Source organism: Apostichopus japonicus, chromosome 16 (assembly GCF_037975245.1).
Source record: "Apostichopus japonicus isolate 1M-3 chromosome 16, ASM3797524v1, whole genome shotgun sequence".
In the NCBI taxonomy this organism is placed as follows: domain Eukaryota; kingdom Metazoa; phylum Echinodermata; class Holothuroidea; order Aspidochirotida; family Stichopodidae; genus Apostichopus; species Apostichopus japonicus.
In genome coordinates this window covers 24,400,025-24,421,225 of record NC_092576.1, presented here as the reverse complement: position 1 = coordinate 24,421,225, position 21,201 = coordinate 24,400,025, and the positions used below count along the sequence as shown (strand labels likewise).

At 36.0% G+C, this 21,201-nt stretch overlaps 1 protein-coding gene across 2 annotated transcripts in view; it reads left to right on the top strand.

Annotated features, from left to right (window-relative positions):
• The window catches only part of LOC139982894 (hepatocyte nuclear factor 6-like), a 35,146-nt gene extending 14,903 nt beyond the window's left edge, over window positions 1-20,243 (top strand). For both annotated transcript variants that reach the window (XM_071996049.1, XM_071996050.1), the window contains exon 2: window positions 15,057-20,243. In XM_071996049.1, the coding sequence (XP_071852150.1) occupies window positions 15,057-15,439 (383 nt within the window). In that variant the 3' untranslated portion in view covers window positions 15,440-20,243. The remainder of the gene's footprint in view (window positions 1-15,056) is intronic.
• The last annotated feature ends 958 nt before the right edge of the window (window positions 20,244-21,201 follow it).

Sequence of the window (21,201 nt, the reverse complement as noted above, 5' to 3'; positions counted from 1 at the left end):
ATTAGTATCATCATGATATTAGTAATGATATTAGTATCAGCCAAAATCCAAAATAATTGACAGTTGAATGGTCACCTAGCTGACACATTTATTTGATGACCCAACTTAACATGAATGGATTCTAGGCAGGAACAAGGACACTGGGTGTTATTTTTTTGCTGTATGGAGATTCTTTTGGTATTTCCAGAACTACTGACAGTACTTAATGATAAAGTAACAAGTTTGTGATGGATGTCAAACTTTCAGTCAAAATTTAAGAGCTGTCATAGCAGCACTGGATGATCTAACCGTCAATCACCTTCCTTTCCCCCCGTCCCTACCCCACCTCACCAGTCCCCTCCTTCAAAGTTGACCCCGTCCCTTACCCCACCTCGCCAGTCCCCTCCTTCAAAGTTGACCCTGTCCCTTTCCCCTCAAAAGTTGACAGAATGAGACATACAGTATAAATGCTGTTGTTATAATAATAGACCACAAATGTTTAAGGGCTATAACAATTGAGGTAATTAATAGCAGTCCCATTTAAACTACTGTGATACACATGCAGGAGACTGAATTAGTTTGCAACAATTGGATAGTACTGCTAAAACTCCCAATTTTAATTGCTCTGTCTAACAAAAACCACCACCATCCTGCAATGATTTCTGGTAATGAAATAAGACAGTATATGGCAAGTTTATTTGTGAATGCTCTCCGCTCATGATGATGATGATGATAACTGTCCTTGAAATCTCTCTCTAGGACTCTCACATACGTGTACACACGATAAAGAGCTAGTATCTTCGGTGGCTGCTTCCACACTACAAGAGAAAACAGCTAGTGCTTGGAAACCCCGAGAGCAAGGGAAACAATATGCCGCGGCGTTCATCGGCATGCTGATTGAATTACGCTGAGCATGTAGCCTAATTGATGTGATTAGAACTAGCAAGCTTCGGGGCATGCCTCGCTCCCAGCATTCCCTCTGGTGGCTTGTTGCCTGCTCTATGCCGCGTCATGCATACGGCCTTTACCCTCGTGTGTATGCAAGCGTACATATAGTCGTCTCTGGAAACCTGATTCCTCAAGTTGCATACTACTACTATACCTTTGTTTAATCTTTTTTGAGCAACTGGCAAAGTGCAAAGGATATGATTTTATTTGGTAAAGAGTTGATTACAAAACTGCTCATGATCGAAAAACTGCACATGTATAGACCAGTTTACAAATACGGAGGGTGTCATTAACCATGCACTGCCACGAACACAACAGACAGAACACAAACCCCGCATGTAATGAAAATAGATCATCGTACGAACAAATAATACACCTTTCAAAAGGGTACTCTCATTTGAATACGTGAAATATTAATAACGTAATGTTAATTTCCATGTTGACTATAGCATATATATGCTTCGTTAAGGCATGGACAAAGATTAGCGGATATCGTCAATGTTCAATTCGACTCGATTCGCATGAATGAATCACAAGAGATATCGGGTAGCGTCTTTGTTGTCATTGATGAATCTTATAATTAACAGTCTGCGATATAATACAGCCCTTGAAATGATACACACCTGTTTGCTGTTCTCTCTGTTATGTTTGCATAACACACAACCACAGTACGCAAAGTGTGCTAGTAACATTCATTTGTAGTGTTTCACAAGAACGGACTGACAGAAACATACTGTTTTAATGTAGCGTTTATTCTTGGCTTTGATATATCAACCGTTATACGGCAGGGATAATTGTAATGATTCCGTGCCTCCACATTACAACTGTTACTACATATTGTCTGGATGGTAGAATTATATAGAGCAGCAAACAACATGCCGGTTAGAATCAGCAGATGTAAATGTGAAGGGAACTGTAAACTAGCTCTCTCTTTGGCATGTCCATTGATACTGTTCTTAGTACCAGGGCTGGTACACTGGCTTTCACTGACCGGAGGAGCCGGTCGTAGAGGGTGCACAGTGTTAAAAGGTTACCAGGACATTCTAGGCACGGTAGAATGAGGGTGCTAAGGTTGTGGGGAGACAGGTAAGCCTTGTCACTCGTAAATATCCAAACCATTAAGTTTTGGAATTTGCATTTGAGCGATTACTGACAGTTTGGCCACTGTGTTGGCTTTAATAGGCCATCTCCGTAATGATGATTTGAGTTAAACATTTGCGAACCATCTATTAAACAACCCTGCCGAATACTGCCATTGCTTGGCTGTTAGGACATGTATGCCACAAACTGAATGAAAGCATGGCACTCTCATATTAATTGTATCTAGTATGATTTGCAGACAGCGATCATTTACACCCAAAACGGCAACTCATATTACACTCGGAATAGCAAATATAACCCTTTATTCTTTTGACCGAATCTATCAGAACCTTGCCAATTCTGTGCAAATGAATTAACCCAAGTTTAGTGACATGGTATATGCACATTACTGAATGTCTGACAATTAACTGTACTTCAATTTCCAACCAAATTCCTTTCTTTGACTCATCAAAAGAGGGCAAGCGGTGACTTTAACCAAGTGGCCAACCAACAGATAACAAAAAACCTTGTTTAATTTATAAACAATCCCAAAATTTTTTTGGGGGAATACTAATAGCCTTTTTTTTTTTAATTTACCTCCATCTGTATTTTTCGAGAGCAGACAGGTAGCATTTTAGGGGTTTTTTCCTCCTTTATCTATCGATGAAAACAATCTCACTTTTGACGAATCATTGCCATAAATGAAGTTCCTTCAATTGCCCTGATTATCTCGCTTCTCCCATCCTCCTCCTCTTCCTCTTCTTCGTCTTCTTCTTCTTCTTCGGCAGAATTGGCTGAAAGGAGCCTCCAGGCTGAGCTTTATAAATGAAAACAAATTACCTCTTCATTATCTCCTTCCTCGTAGTCGAAGGAGTAGGACAAAATATCGCCCTCTGGCTAATATTTTTCCTTTCTGTCACATCGGGGAACAGCTATCGCAAATCATAATTGGTGAATGAGCCATCTTGAGGTTCTTTGATGGACAGCTAACACAGGGGATAGTTTCCCCCCCATTCGCTTTATTATTTAGAGAGCTGCATGCCCATCTAGGGAGGATGATGATGATGAGTAGTAGTTAAAAAAGGAAGCAGTTTATTATTTCAAGCATGATTTGACAAGATTTAGTCTAGGATAAGAATTAGATAAACAATGGAATGTTTAATTGAATAGTGTAAGGCAAAAAATATCTGGAGATTTACCTGAACGTGCTGTAGGATACTACAAGCTACTACTACTAGAAAAATAATAAAATAAAGTAGGTCTCAGGGAGGAGGGATGATTAAAACTCTTTGTTTCATATTTAGGACAATCAGACGCATGTATATGGCAGGATAAAAAAAAAAATGAATTATGAGGGATGTCAATAAAAGGACGACTATATTAGTGTCCCCCATGTATGTACTTTTGGTAGAGCTCTAATATTATTTCAGTCAAGATACCAAGTAAACTATATGTACATGCAGTGGTACATTAATGTGACCCTAAACATTGTTCATGAAATATATGCTATTATTTTAAGGTTTTGATGTTAATAATTAATGCTCATTGTCAGGTTGAACATGAAATATATTGTTTCAGTGTTTGGTCTAAAGTATGTTTTGCATTATTTATAGTGAGTGGTTAAGTCAGTGGACTTGTAATCTGTGGTTTGCAGGTTCCAGTCCTGGCCAGATCATTACATTGTGTCCTTGGGCAAGGCACTTTATCTACATTGCCTCTCTTCACCCAGGTGTATAAATGGGGACCTGTGAGATAAAACTGTCAGTTTGGCGCTGTTTAACTGCTGCCATGTGGAGGGACTGTCTGTATGTTTGACAGGTTATCGTTGACAAGTGTTATATTGTGATGCGCCTTGAGCACCGTTATCGGTGGATATGTCTGCGCTTTATAAATCCTCAATATTATTATTATCATTATTATTTTATAAATTCAAGTTTTAAGCAGTTTTGCTATTGACCGCTACAAATTACAGTAACAATATTCTCACCTTTGTGACTGGTCTACCAGGACTTCCAGGACTTTTATGTATTTACAATTAGCTCTCAATATTAAATAAGTGTTTCTGTGAGTTTTCTGCAGTATGTTCCAGTCATAGTGTTCTGTCCAGTCATTATGTTCCAGTCTTTGCACACTCTAGACAATCAGTTACTGTATATTAAAATAGTATGTCAAGGTGTGGACTGAAGTTCCAGTCATAGTGTTCCAGTCATAGTGTACTGGATAGCTACAAATTGTACATTAAAATAGTATATCAAGGTGTGGTCTGAAGTTCCAGTCATAGTGTTCCAGTCATAGTGTTCTTTCCAGTCAATATGTTCCAGTCTTTGCACACTCTAGACAGTCAATTACTGTACATAAAATAGTATATCAGGGAGTGGTCTGAAGTTGCAGTCATAGTGTTCCAGTCATAGTGCTCTGTCCAGTCAATATGTTGGACAGTCATAGTGTACTGCACAACTTCAAATTGTACATCAAAATAGTAAATCAAGGTGTGGTCTGAAGTTCCAGTCATAGTGTTCCAGTCATAGTGTTCTGTCCAGTCAATATGTTCCAGTCATAGTGTATTGGACAGCTACAAATTGTACATTAAAATAGTATATCAAGGTGTGGTCTGAAGTTCCAGTCATTGTGTTCCAGTCATAGTGTTCTGTCCAGTCAATATGTTCCAGTCATAGTGTATTCAACAGCTACAAATTGTACATTAAAGTTTTATATCAAGGTGTGGTCTGAAATTACAGTCATAGTGTTCCAGTCATAGTGTTCTGTCCAGTCATGATGTCCCAGTCACAGTGTACTGGGGAGCTACAAACTGTACATTAAAATAGTATTTCAGAGATTGGTCTGAAGTTTATGCTCCAGTCATAGTGTCCTGGACAGCTACAAACTACATTAAAATAGTATTTCAGAGAGTGTTCTGAAGTTTATGCTCCAGTCATTGTGTACTGGACAGCTACAAACTGTCAATTAAAACAGTGCTTCAGTCCATGTTCTGCAGCATATTTTCCAGTCTCATTGTTCTGGAGAGACACACTGTCCATTTAGTATTCCAGTCTTCAGTCTTCTGAAGTCTGTCATACACTGTACACTCATCCAGTGTTTCAGTGAGTGTTCTGCAGTACAGTTCTAGTCTGAGTGCCCTGTATGGACAGTCAAACATGGTCCATTTCATATCCTGTTTCTGTGAATAAGTCTGTAATAAACACTTTAGCCTTAACTATTGCTTCTGGACAGTTACTAAACATACAGATATTTTTCTAAGTTAAAAGTTTGTCAGAACAGCTGCTCCAATGCGTAACATAGTTACCCACAATACAATACCACACAACAGGTTGTCATAGAAACAATTCCATTAATTTTCAGACTGGCTTTTTTTTTTATATGAAATATTCTTCAAACCAAATACCTTCGAGGGTCTTCAGCGTTATAGCAATTGTCCATTGAATTTTGTTTAATAATAAATTAAATGATACCATTTTATGACCGACCTTGCAATATTTTTGAGAGGAAGCCAAACTTATACTAGAGCTGTTTTTTTGTCATCATCGATGTCAAATGCATCTATGGAGAAACACAAAAGCAATAATTTTTACTTGCTAATTAGAGAGAGACCTGTTCCTTGGTTCCCCAAAAACATCTTTAAGAAGAAATAGTCGGCCACTGCTGCTGCTGCAATAATGACTTTATTGATTAATAAACCCAATCAATAATTTCTTGTAACAGTGACAATATCCTGACATCGAAAGCAATGTCATTCCTATCATCTCACATCCGACTCCGTTTGCCTCCTATAGACGCTGCTGCCGCCGAGCCATGGCGGGTGAAAGGCTCATCCTGAACGAGCAAATATGAAGTTCATAATCAAAATTGCAACAATAAGTTTGCTAGCCGCAGCACCTGCACGCGTTCACACATTCTCGGGCTATTGTGTGGGTGAAGTAGACCGTGTTGGCACACGAGCCCCCAGGAACAAGAATTTTGGGCATATTATTCGCTTGAATAGCGCTAAATACTTACTAGGTAGTTGTGTTCATTGTCCCGGGTTGATATCGAGTCACAAAAGAACTTGTAAGGACACAAATTACTTCTCTCTATCTCTTTCTGTCGTGAGTTACACTACTACGCTGGCCTGAATAAACTTGCATAGGCAAAAGACTCAGGTAAAGAGGGGGCACGTGGCCAGGGATTATTGTCCAAACACCTCTGACTGCTGCTGCAGCAGTCTGTGATGTGTGGTAAAGGAAGCCATATCATACTTATACACATGTAACACATGTATACACAAAACAGGCAACAGCAGCCTCAGCCCAAGACTAGTGTTGATTTAAAACCAAAACAATACAGTGGCTGAAAAGAGATATGTATGAGTAGATTCAACAGGTTTTATATACCACGTCACACTGTATATCACACAGTTTAACAATCTCTATTGAGATGGAAGAAAAAAGTTAGTTTCTACGTTGTTTCGTACGTATACCAGTTTAAACAACGTGTCGTATACAGGACAAAGAAATAAGCACAGTGCCAATAAAAAAGCAAGAAATTGAGGGAGGGAGAGAGGTGGAGTAAGGACAATTTCACAAAAATTTAGATGGTTATACAGCTGGGATAATCAACTACACATCCCGGGAAAGAATACAATTTACTTCTCCCCGTTATGCCGTCCTTCACAAAAGAATAGTGCACAAACGAGACAAATAACCAGCGTACATATTAGGCTAATTAATAACAGTGAATTATATCAAAACAAGTTCACTAATCATGTCAAAAAAAATGTTCCGAAAACTTGTGTATGTTGAGTCTGGGATGAATATCATATTTAATAAACAGTACTTTAACACTCAGTAGAGAGTATTGGGGATAAAGTGTATATTATTGTATATGGACATTACTGCATATTAAATGCTGTACAAGAAAGGAACACACATACTTAGTAACACACCACAACTTGAGGAGGATGATGTTGACAATTTAATGAAATATATTATTAAACCTCCGAGTGATTCGTGATCATTATTGAAACTCGTCATTAACTTGTGTGTACAATATGTGAGTTACAGTTCAGACTACTACTTGTACTATGCCAGTTATCATGTATTAATGTAACATGTGTGTAGTACTTATGTACACACGTAAGCTAATAATCTGACCGTAACACCTTTCCTTTATTTACCTTCCTACTACAACATACTTCACACCCTCCTCTAGTCGTAAGTGCCAGTCGTCAAAAATCAATTTTTTTTTTTTTTGGGGTACGATTTGTTATTTTGTGATAGTAAACGGCATGCCATGGCTCTAGATTCCAAGTACTCGATGCAAGATTTGCTGTTTGATGTTATATATCCCACAGCCACACTGTAAACATTAAACTGTTCTATGCTCTGTGCTACGTATCTAACTATAATATGCATCTTGATTACAATCAGATATCTGAATAAACACGCATCTATTGATTAAACTCGGAATAATCAATACCCCTTGGTAATTCTCCGCCACTCCAACGATATGCAGGACGGTGTACTAGTACTAAAGGTGTTACAATCGAGAACAGTTCATAGCTGATAATGTCAGGAGTTGCTTATCTGCAAAGATACAAATAGCAGTATTGTATCATAGACTCCAAGCTCCCACCCTCTACCCCTAACCCCACCCCTGCTTCACCACCATCCACCCCTCCCCCTGCCTCATTGCATGATCAAGAATAAGTACAGTTCATAGCTGATACAGGACTTGATTATCTGCAAGGATACAAATAGCAGTATTGTATCATAGACTGAACATTCCCCACCATCCACCCTACCCCCCTGCCTCACCACCATCCACCCCTCCCCCTACCTCACTACATGATCAAGAATAAGTACAGTTCATAGCTGATAATGTCAGGAACTGATTATCTGCACAGGATACAAATAGCAGTATTGTATCATAGACTCCACGCTCCCCACCCTCCACCCCTACCCCCTGCCTCCCCACCATCCACCCATCACGCCCACCACCCCGACCCCCTGCCTCATTATGTGGTCAAGACAAGCCCCATGACTTACTGTACTTGAGGATGATGCTCCTATACATAAATGGAGATGAAATGTTTACAGTTAGAAGGGTAAGCTAATGTAATGACGGTATGATCTAATGATAATAAGAAATTTGTAAAGTTACAGTAAATTGTGGGCTGAAAATTGCAGTTTCGCTTTCTTCAAAATGTAAAAGAGCTTAATTCATTAGTAAGCTGACGACACCAAATGGGGTGGTAAGTCTGGGTGAGATAAAAATGAAAGATCTAATGCAACCCTTGGGTTACACTTGTCGAGTTTTAGTTTTACAAATTTTTCACTCGAGTTCTTTGTAGTAAAACTTGCTATATACTTATACTTAATATCAATGCAAAGGACCGGATAATATAAAATGCGGTGGGTGGTGGGGATGGGTGGTGGGGATGGGTGGTGGGGGTAGGTGGTGGGGGTGGGGGTGGGGGTGGGTGGGGATAGGTGGTCGATGTTTGAGCATATAACAGGGGGAGGGAGGACAGGGGGATGAAGGTAGGGAGGGCTTAAATGTATTTCCCTTACTCCCCCCCCCCCCACCAAGTCTATCCATAACAACAAAGGTATTTAAAGTTGTTTTACTAGGTTACTACTATGTATTTAAAACTGACAAGATTACTGATTTTGCAAATGCAAAATACAGTAGTTCCTTGATTGAAGGAAACTGGTAAAGAAAAGAACAGCTACATGATATTTGACTTCTGTTGTCCTGTGTCATTGCTAAGCTCACATGCATCAGTGTTGTAACATTTGTCAAAAAACATTAGCCGGCACAGAGAAAGAAAAAAAAAACTATATACCAGAGTCTGCGCACAATTCGTTCAATCATTATCACTGCAACATTAATCCACTACATGCTAAATTTTACAACTCTATCCTGGAATACCCCAGATTATTTTTTTCTATTATTAGCCGTAGTAAATTTCATCTACCCGGCTAATTTATCTAGATGAAAGTCACTTGAAGAATGGATCTAAGCAGATAGGCCCTCATTAAAATGCCATTTCCTGTCTAAGTACAAAAAATGTTTCCTTCCCTGATAGTCTGCCAATCAGAGAGCTCTCACCAACCAAAATTAACAACAAGAGACCTTTTATTTTTTTTCTTCTCCAAAATTCTTTTTCAAATCCATTTAATTTTTTTGGGGGTTTCTCAATTTTTTTTTCTGTTTTTTTTGTTTTTGTTGTCCCCACATCTTGTCTAATATTTTTCTCCTCACATTAAAGAACATCCTAGCTAAGCTATTTGAGAGATGCTTTCTAGCTTTCAATTACAGTAGTACTCCTTAAGACATGGCTGTTTTTGGTGAGAGCTATTCACAGCCTCTCGACTAGAACTTAAGAAATATATATCCACTTTTGAAGAGCACTCCTGCCACATCTAAATCCTACCTAGACCCTCTTCCGTAAGAACCTCTGGGGCATATTTTAAATAATGTCTTGGTCTTCGCCTCGGGAAGATCTTAATGAATTCCTGCATCCCTTTAGTGCATCAGGCCTGTCGTTGGCCAGCACAATTTGCTTGTCAAGGCAAAAAAAAAAAAGCCGAGGATGGGTTGCGTACAAGGCAGCATGAGTGTGGAGTCAGATTTCGCGGGCGAGGAGCGAAAAATTACCATGAAGGATAGATTTTCATGTTATTCTAAATTGCACCTAATTCTAAATTCCTTTAGACTCCTTTACGGGGGGTTTTAGCTTTCCTTTTTCTTCCCTGATTTTATATATAACGTAAATAAATACAGCACTGACTCGGTTACGAGAAAAAGTTAAAATGGAAAAGGCAGGATATTTTAGTTATTCATGCCTTGAGTCAGTTTGGGTTCGTATTATTTGATAGGTTCCCATTTATTTGATGAAGTAATGACGAGACTAGAGGCATTGCTCTCATCATTGGATATAAAAAGAATTGGCAAGTAATAATAATTCCTCTGTAACAATTTCGAGAGAAGTTAACACGATTAATTCCTCTCTCTTTGAGAAAAAGATCGTTTTTTTGATATTGATAAAAAACAAAATATTAGTCCAGTAGGTTAAAGATTTCATCCATTTTTGGGGGCAGCTAGGGTCCCACGATTAATATTAATTAATCAATCAATCAGCACAAACAGAAACTGTTTCATATGACTGACATGTGTAACTCCATCACATAATCAATCACTACATGAAATGGTACACAGTTACATACAAGTGTTGATTTGACAATATACCATTATTCATGTTAGTAGGTCACCAAACACATCTTTGACTAGTACCACTTTATCAAGGTCTACCTTACTGAATTTCTGTCATGAATAATGTTACAGTCTATTCAGCAACAGTCAAAATTCAAATGAGTAACTTTAATCTTCAAATTGATAAACCTAACCCAACCTTACTACAAGCAAAAGTTTGGCTAGGATGGCTATGAAAAACAAGAAACAAAGAAAAATATACCCCATTTGCCTATTGCATGTTTTCTGTTTGATAAGGTTCAAATGGTTGACTAAATGATTTGTCTATCATGAGGTAGGCATATGCAGTGTCATGTCTAAACTGAAAAACTACTTTATTTTCTTTGAAGTCCTTTTAAGGTTTTTTTCTTCTCCCTTCAAGCAATCCCAAAGTCTTTCCCTTTTCCAAATAGAATAACCTTTTTTTTTTCTCTACCGGAAAGATTAAAACGTATTCAAGACATCAAATATTCCAGATGTAGTCAAACTAGACTGTCAATGGTTCCCAGCAACATACAAACTATTTCCTTCTGGTCACGCAAATAACCCATCCCAAGAAAAGGATTGAGAAAGTTACCATGTAGCATGTATGTAAGGACTTTTTTAGATGGCTACACTCTTGACGCTTGTGAAGAAAAATGATTTGATAAATGTGATTTATCAAAATTAATCCCTGATATTTAAATATGATATACAGTAATCACTGATAATAATAATAATATATAATCACTGATATATATATATAATCACTGATATAATCACTGATATATATATAATCACTGATATATATATATAATCACTGATAATAAATGTGGTTTATCAACATTATTTGATAAATGCGATTATTTGATAAATGTATTCTAGTTAAAAAATGAATTAAAACAAGTTTTAATTGATATTAATTTTTTCTCAATTGAAAAAAAAGTTTAATAGATTTGACTATCTCATGTCGTTCAGGATGATCTTATACCTGTGAAGAGACGGCTAATCTATTCATCCAGAGTAGAAAGGGTACCAATCCATCAGGCCTGTAAACTACTGCTAGTACTAAATATACTAAACTAAATAATTCAACAATTGCAAGATGTATGTTTGATGTTCCTCAATCAAATTCATCTCTTTCTTTGAACAAATCTCTGAACTTTGGTGTTCACTGCTGCCACGGCTGAACGCAGCAATGACTCAATACTGTAATTGAATATGAAGCCTGTACGAAGCAAAAAACCAGAGCATCGGCCTGCCTGCTACCTCGGGGAATAAATCTCCAGCCCTCCATAGAGTTAGTCGAGCGCAAAAAAGGTTTTTGAGGGAAAACAGTGAGACGGTTTAGTTTGATTGATATCTGACAATCTGAACTCTAAGGCTAGGGACGCTGTAATAGTGAAGGTATGTTGTCTAGAGCGGAGCAAAGAGGCCAAATTCAAGTGCTTATTCATTGCAAAACGAAGACTTTTTTTTTTTTGACTTTTTTTAAATCTTTTGAAGTATAAGAGTCCATCATAGTAAATGTACAACACTTGGGACAATAAACACTTTACAGTACAAAAAAGAAGAAGTAAGAAGTAACAAAAAAAAGAAAAGGATACAAGAAAAAAACCCAGAGGTCTCTGGAAATTAGGTTCAACCGTCAATTTTTACGGCATCTGCTTAATTACTGTGAGAGAATTACAGAGAGGATGGCAAAGGGGTGTGTAACTAATAGGTGTGCTCTTTATGTAATCAACTTTGCTTAAGGACCAAAGTCAATTTTTTACCCACTCGAAAAGCCGGTCCAAACCCCGACATATTAGATACAATTAATTGACCAATAGGTAATAGGGAATGCTTTCATCTGATGACTCAGAAGTGACTTGAAATACTTGGAAAGTGTACTGAAGTATATGTATGGGGATGGATAGGATCTAGCAAACAAAATAAAGGATGTTACTTGCACCACAGCAGTAGTGCAGTCAATCCCAACGATCAGTTTGCCTATACCTATTCAAATATGTAAACCTGGAAAACTATAGGCAAGAAATTACCATTAAATACTATTAATACTCTTAAATATTATTAATACTATTAAATACTATCAGTACTCTTAAATATGATTAATACTCTTAAATATTATTAATACTATTACATACTATTAATACTCTTAAATATTATTAACAGTGTTAAATACTATTAGGGCTCTTAAATACTGTTAATACTCTTCAATATTTTTAAGAAGTATTATTAAATACTCTTAATGCTATTAACACTATTAAATACATTAATACTCTTAAATACTGCTAATACTCTTAAATGTTATTAATACTCTTAAATTTTATTAATATTATCAAATATTATTAAATGTTATTAAATACTTTTAATACGTTTAATATATTAAAGGCTACTAAAACTATTAATACTATTAAATACTATTAAACACTACAAAAGCTATTATACCATTAAATATTATTTAATACGATTAATACTATAAAATACTACTAAAAATTATTAATACTATTAAATATGATTAAATACTACTAAATATACACCATATGACTCATAATTACCAAAATAATTATCGCATGGTGCGCATGTGAAGTTGTAGCTGGAAATTTTGGACATTTTTACCTTCTTGATGGCCTTCTAAACAATACTTGGTTTGACCAGTTTAAAACCTTTAAAAAAGGTACATTTTACTGGGACATTTTATATTTTACTGGAAACAATGAAAAAATGGTCCAAAAGAGATCCAAAGACAATGCTGTGAAATTTGATTTTATTTTATTTCTTTAACTTTTAATAATTTGAATTTTTTCATTTTCCTCCCTATTAAATTTATCATAGCAAATAACCCCTAGTCTGCTTGATAAAATTGTTATCACCTTTTGTAAAATATTCCATTCAATATATTAAATAAATATATATAATTTTTTTATGTCATAAAAGGGTTTAAATGTGAGTCATTTATAGGCATGGCTTGTCCAAAGCATCCTCCTATATATGCATACAGCAAATATACACTGTATGTTAGGCTCTATACTCAGTACTGGATATGCTCGAATCCCCGTAGGTTTTCGCCACAGATGGAGGTGTTGATTAAGCAATCAATGAATAGTGGAAACGTGTGGTTAGGTTTATTGATCTGTTTCGATCCGAGTCCCACAATGCTTGTTCGTACGCGATGTAAAAAAATTGGGTTGTCTGTCCCAATGGGAATGGGAGAGAATCATTGTACGAATGTTTACAACACATTGCATGCTCTCACCTACTTTTTATTAATTATCGGGCAAATTTACATAGGATAGGCCGAGTTAGCGTGATTACTGACTGGATTGTCATATTGATCACTATTGATTAGAGAAAGCATACGCTGTGCAGCAACGTTCTTTAGCCAGTGGCTCAAAAAACTTGAGATGAAACCTACCAACTCTCCCCTAAGGTTTATCAAAATGAGGAAAAAATTAATAAAGTACCGCTAACAAATATTCACCTGTCTGTAGCAGATGTTTACGGCAAACAAGCAAACGTTAGGGAAGGTTGCACTAGTGTATATTAACTACTATACTATCTGCATAGCTTGTGAGATTTTATGTCTGTAGCAGATGTTAACAGCAAACAACCAATGTAGGGAAGGTTGCACTAGTGTATATTAACTACTATACTATCTGGATAGCTCTGAGATGTTATACCTGTAGCAGATGTTTACAGCTCTAACAAGCAAATGTAGGGAAGGTTGCACTAGTGTATATTAACTACTATACTATCTGGATAGCTTCTGAGATGTTATACCTGTAGCAGATGTTTACAGCTCTAACAAGCAAATGTAGGGAATGTTGCACTAGTGTATATTAACTACTATACTATCTGGATAGCTTCTGAGATGTTATTACTGTAGCAGATGTTTACAGCTCTAACAAGCAAATGTAGGGAAGGTTGCACTAGTGTATATTAACTACTATACTATCTGGATAGCTCTGAGATGTTATACCTGTAGCAGATGTTTACAGCTCTAACAAGCAAATGTAGGGAAGGTTGCACTAGTGTATATTAACTACTATACTAGCTGGATAGCTTCTGAGATGCTGTGTTTGTGCACACATGTACAGTAACGTAAGAGACACGGTGAGATGATTTGATACCAGACCTTTGATTGCATAAAGTAATTTCTTTTATACACTACTATACTATCTTGATCTAGCTCTGAGATGCTGTGTTTGTGCACACATAACTTCAGAGATGACTTTGATTAAACAAAAAACATACTTTCCCCCACCACCACCCCCCCCCAAATAAAAAAAGATAAAGCAAATGATATTAGAGAGGCATGGTGAGATGATTTGATACCAGACATTTGCTTGAACTGTGTGGATTGAAATGGTTTCAAACTGTATGGATTGAAATGGTATTAGACCTGCATGGATTGAAATGGTATTAGACCTGCATGGATTGAAATGGTATTAGACCTGCATGGATTGAAATGGTTTAGAACTGTGTGGATTGAAATGGTTTTAGAACTGCATGGATTGAAATGGTTTTAGAACTGTGCGGATTGAAATGGTTTTAGAACTGCATGGATTGAAATGGTTTTAGAACTGCATGGATTGAAATGGTTTTAGAACTATGTGGATTGAAATGGTTTTAGAACTGTGTGGATTGAAATGGTTTTAGGACCGAGTCTCATTTCATTACCGGGATGAGGGTTAACATTTTCAGAACCGAGTCTAACTCGGCCGTGTGAGTGAGTGAGTGATTGACCACAAATATTGATTTAAAAGACTGGGTTGTTGTTTGTATTAAACCAAATCTTCTCTTCTCCTCTTCAACAGCTTGTAAAAAGAAAGAAGATGACGCCAAGGCGCCCACACAGAACAGCCACGTCAAGAAGCCTCGGCTCGTCTTCACCGACCTACAACGGCGAACACTTCATGCAATTTTTAAAGAGAACAAGAGGCCGTCCAAAGAGATGCAGATGACGATCGCGCAACAACTGGGCCTGGAGCTCAGCACCGTCAGTAACTTCTTCATGAATGCGCGGAGGAGATCGCAGGACAAGTGGCAGGACGAGTTGAACGCCGCCGCGGCCGCCAACGGGGTCAACAACAATAACAACAACAACAACAGGGTATCCAGCAACCAATCAGCAGTACCGACCTCACCGGTCATGACACATGCAACTACAATTACGCCAAAGTCAGAATTCAAGGCATGAGTCTTGTTGTTTTTTAATATTCATCAATTTTTGAAAATGAATCAATTTTTATATCGACATTCTAACCCAGTGATCTGTCGCTCTTCCTGAAAGGTCATGAGATGCCCCCCCCCTTTAAGAGTTACATCTTGAAACATGGAACATTCATTTATTCAGTTACCAGTAAATGTTGGGAAAAGGGGTACGCAGCAAGGTGCGGGTGTGGGACCTTCCATAGCACGTACGGCACCCACATTCGCACCCTTTTCGTCTACGAAAGGTAGAACGATGGGCTTCGGCAACCGAATCGTTAGGGGAATCAGAGTACGACAAATATATCATATTCATGATGTTGTGTCAAAATGAAATAATTCAGCATTTTACAAGATACAGTGAAACAGCTTGAGTTCCTACCTGAAAAAAAAGTGATGTTAACATTCCAAGGCAAAAATCCTCAACTTTCTGCTGGCAACTTTCTTGGTATTTATCTGACATGATAAAAACAAAGAATAAACAAGAGAATGGAGAATGGGGGACATTTTTATAAGAAGTGCAAAAAAAATGAAGAAAAAGGAAAAGCTATGAGCGACTTTCAAATTAGGATGAATTTTTAGATTTTTTTCATAAAAAAAAAAAAAAAAATGGTTTCTTTCTTCTTTTAGGGGAGAAATTGTATCATTCTTTCAAAAGAATTTTTAACTAGACTTTTGTCCTTTTTTTTTTTTTCGGTTTGTTTTGTGTGCATTGTTTATTTTTTTTTGAGGTCACAGTGCAACTATTTAATTCTTTTTGATGTTGACGATGTTCCTGTATATTATTAACAATGAGTAATAAAAATACCCTGATGTGCTTTCAATAAACCTGAGACTGAGAGGAAAAGAGACCCAGAGTTTCTTTGATCTTCCAAGAAGGAATTTTAAAGCTTTGGCAGATTCCTGCCATTAGAATATAGCCAACCACTTCACTTCTTTGTAAAAAAAAATGGTAAAGAAAACAGTTTGAATAAGTTTGTACAAGCTGATGTTTTCAAATGTTTTTTTTTTTTTTGGTGTATTTTATTATAAAACAAAGTTTGGTTTACTAAGGTTACCACCATTCACCAAACCGACAAACTAGTGACTGCATTGAATATATACATATATATAAATATATATATATACTTACAAACTATCTCATAGCATCTCTACACATATCTCCAGGACACAAAACTATTAATATAACAGTATCAAAGACAAATATTACAAAAGTTTCAAAATAATTACACAAAAGTAGAGGTAATTTGGCAATTATTTTGTCATTCGAAAAATGAAAATATTATCCCAAAAACAGTTGCAATGACCGCAGAAACTTTCAAGCTACTGAACGAAAAACTTTTTTTTAGTTACTAATAATTATTAATAATAATACGTGAGGCTGTATATAAATATTGCAATAAGCTTTATCTATTTTTCCTTTTGTTTGACTGTCAACTACCTCCTAAACTTTAAGTGCTTAATATGGTCATTGATTTCGTGCATCTTTCTCTGTGGGTTACGGGATGTCTAAGTTCTCGCCTCTTATCGTCGCCTAGAGAAATTTTATCATTTTGCTTTGATCGATTGCAGAGACAGCAAGGAAATGATTTTATATTCAGATGACCTTTAATTTTAACCAATTTTTTGTTCTTCAAAAAGATGACATGCATGGAAAACAGGTCACGGATAAAGATCCTTTTAGAGGCTTTACTCGATTAAAACTGTAAAACAAGTGATATCCTTATTGTAAAGGCCATCTTATTAATGATGAAGTTCTTAACATTAACACTTGAGAACAATGAAATAAGAACAATGAAACAATGAACAATCACACCTCGTTAAAACAAAATCAAACCTCCCTCATTCAACGATGGTATATCACCATCGTTAACAAAGTACGACAGTTTAATGAAGCATGAATCGGACGGTTACTCAAGTTATTTATCATATATTATTTTGTGATATATCTCTAAATTCTACGTCTTTTTATGTTTTTGTTAATTCTTCATGTTAATCTTTTAATCATTAGTCTATTAGCTCTATGCATTAGCTTTAAAGGGTTCCGAACAACGCATCGTGTAAGAATTATCAACGACATTCCTTCAATTATCTGTTATAAAAAGATCGAGTCTAGGCAGAATTGTAGACTTGCTTTGTGTTAGAGTTAAAGATAAATTGAAAAGGAAACATCGAAAATGAAACATCAAGAAACATTGAATGTCTCTATTGCTATTTCTTGTTTTTTCAACCTATTCAGCTTCAAACAATGCTGTATCTCTGGACTGCTCCTTTAAGGCTAAATTGACGATAACGTCCGCTCCTAAGCATACGCCTCAATTTTTAACGTTAATACATTGTTTATGAAGTACAAATAACTCGACCGAAACATGTTCTTTTAATTTCACATGACTGACATGAACACCATTTTGGATGATATTAATCACAAATTTGTCCTTGACAAAAAATTTGTATTGTATTGTTATAAGAACATGTCATTTGAGGCCATAACATTTTTTTTTTATGTTCACCCAGTGAGATTGGCATTACATCTGAGTATTAAACTGACCTAAGAGTGTACTGTATTAGACTGTATTCCAGTCACTTATTCTGAAAATCGGAGTATAAAAGTAGAAAAGGGTTGATTTCTCAAACAATTCTCAAGCAACAAGTACTTCCTATGATTAGTTTTGCCAGAGACTTGTGTATGTATACTTTCAATGGTGTAATCATCTTCAAATGTGCAATCAGTTACATTTGGCCATACACTGTCACTTTAAGAGGTACTCCTCCTAGAGGTATAACAAGAATAGTAACTTTTGAAGAGCTGTTAGCCATTTAAGTAGATTTTGGGGTCAAATGGGGTCAGCTAGTTTAGTGAATATCTATATATATTTTGTTTTGCCTCAGATATAATTTGTCATATCTTTCATTCCATTTTTCTTTCCTTTTATATGTTCCCTACCTGTACATTCCAAAACCATTCCACATTCTTCTTTCAATTGTGAAATAAGCATCGTCTTGAAATAATTTGTTTGCTGTGTGCCAATAATTTCCCCCCTTTTTTTAAAACCTCATTGTCTTTTTCTTTTAATAAGTTTATCCTTAGTATTTTAAAATGAACCAAATACTTAAGAACTTTTCTCTTTTTTTTTTTCTTTTTTTGTTTTGCCCAAAAGAGTATCTTTAGAAGAGTTTAACAATAAGAGTCACTTCAAACAAGTCAACAACACTTTTTCTATTCCAGGTTTCTACCAATCAGAGCACGGTATACTAAGAGTGCACATTCCAAACCATTCCATCCTATCTTTACCAGAAATTAAATAAACCAAAGTTTCCGCCATTTTCATGAAATGTTTTGATCTATCTGGTAAAAACATTCATCATTCCAAATTGTTACCTTGATCATTTCACAAAGTTTTATTTCTCATAACCCTAAAGAAAAACAAACCAAAAAAAGCACTTTCTTCTTTCAACTTCCAGCTGAGGGCTATTATATATATATTTATATATATATATATATATATATATATATATATATATATATATATATATATATATATATATATATATATATATATATATATATATATATATATATACAACAGTACAAGAAGACATGTCCTTGGTATAAGCACGGCTACCTTAATATTGCACAAGTATCTAATACTTGCTTTCAAATTCCTCAGAGGATGAGTACAAATCCATGTTGAAGAGTGTGCGTACCTGTGTATGAGTGCAAATCCATGTGGGAGAGTATGTACCTGAGTATGAGTACAAATCCATGTGGGAGAGTATGTGTACCTGAGTATGAGTACAAATCCATGTGGGAGAGTATGTGTACCAGAGTATGAGTACAAAACCATGTGGGAGAGAGTGTACCTGAGTATGAGTACCAATCCATGTGGGAGAGTATGTGTACCTGAGTATGAGTACAAATCCATGTGGGAGAGTATGTGTACCTGAGTATGAGTACCAATCCATGTGGGAGAGTATGTGTACCTGAGTATGAGTACAAATCTGTGGTTAATTTTATTCAATATCATTTTTGACATCAATTTTTTTTTCCAATATTTAATAACTGTAGTTTGGTTTCTGATAGGTTACATAAAACTGTCATATAGTACATTTTCCATTTTTTGTTTGTTTCAATATTTTCTAATTTATTTATTAATTTATTTTGAGGAAAGACTCTTGTTTGGTGATTGTTTTTTCTTTCAACCACATTTTTTTGGTGTGAACGTGCAGTTTGTGCAATATTGTATATACATGTAGCAGTAGACACTTACCATAAAGGGGGGCAGCATTTACAAACACCAAAGAAAGAGTAATTTCCAACAAAAACATTAAAAAAAGAAATACTAAGAAATGAAGAAAATACTTTATTTGGATGAAATCTGTACTGATTTTTGCAGCTACTATTACTATCAAAAAATTCCCGCAAACCAATCATGACAATATTTCAGTGATATTAATCATGTCAGGTAATATGACTAATACATTACAGCTAAACTGAATAGCAGTTGTATGGCTCATTTATGTAATTCAATGAAGTGGTTGTTGCTTTTACAAAATATAACGTTGGTATGATCTTATCATGCCCCTTCCCTGTTCTTTTATGGACATATTAAGCTAACTAGGAATAGCTGTACTGCCTACTATTAATGGGTTCTTATTATTGCAGTGACTATAATTACGATCAACGATACTTATCTTCTTTAACTGTTAACTCCCTCTATTCTCATATATTCAATGCCATTAAATTGAACATACCAGAGGGAAGAATCTGAATGGGCAAACCCAGCAGAATTTCACATGAACAAATAAAATGTGGCAGTTTTGGCCAAGATAGGTAGTATTAACTGCATTAAACAACTTGATTTCTGTATTTTGGTCATATAAGGGTTAAAGAGTAGGTTAAATATATGTCTGTTTATTCCAGGCTAAGCATAACATAGGATAAATATATGTATGTTTATCCCTAAGTATTATTGCATAGGTTAAAATATGCCCATTGCCTCAGTTTAGTTGTCAGTTTTTTTTTTTTCTATTATTTATATACTTTTGAAGTGTGATATTTTATTGTGCAGATTTTAGATTGAAGATAATTAATTATTCTTTCATTTCTGTCTTGTTATTGTGTATATTGGAAAGAGATGAAGATTGTTAATAATTGAAATATGAGTGACAGAAAAAACACACATGAACCATGAACAATCTCATCTCATATTTTTGTCTCTTTCTATACTCATCTACTCAAGTGTTCCTTCAAGTATGAATTGTTCATTCAACCACTAAACCAGGGGTTCACTAACTGGGGTGCATTAACCCCTAGTAGTTGTGTAAAGGCCCGGTCACACTACAGCGATAGTTTATCGGAATACGGTCCGATTTTTCCGATTTTAGGCCGAAGAGTGAGGTTTGTGGTAGTGAATGTGATGAATGCAGTGGAATATTCGAATACCTACTTCAAATCTGAGGGGTTCTAGAACTGACTATATTCTGAAGTGACGTCACATCGAAAAACGATAAAAATCGGAAGAGAAATCGGATAGCTATCCGATAAAAGGAAACGGAGTCAATATCAAAAGTTAGGAGAGGGCTATTCCACATCGGAATGGCTCAACAGATAGCAAATCAGGTCCTTTATCACTGTGGCTAGAAGACCCGAACGAAAAACTGGCTGTTTCGATTCGTCCGGGAAAATCGGATAGTATTCCGATAAAAAATCGGTATAGTGTGACCGGGCCTTAAGTCCACACCAGGGGGTTT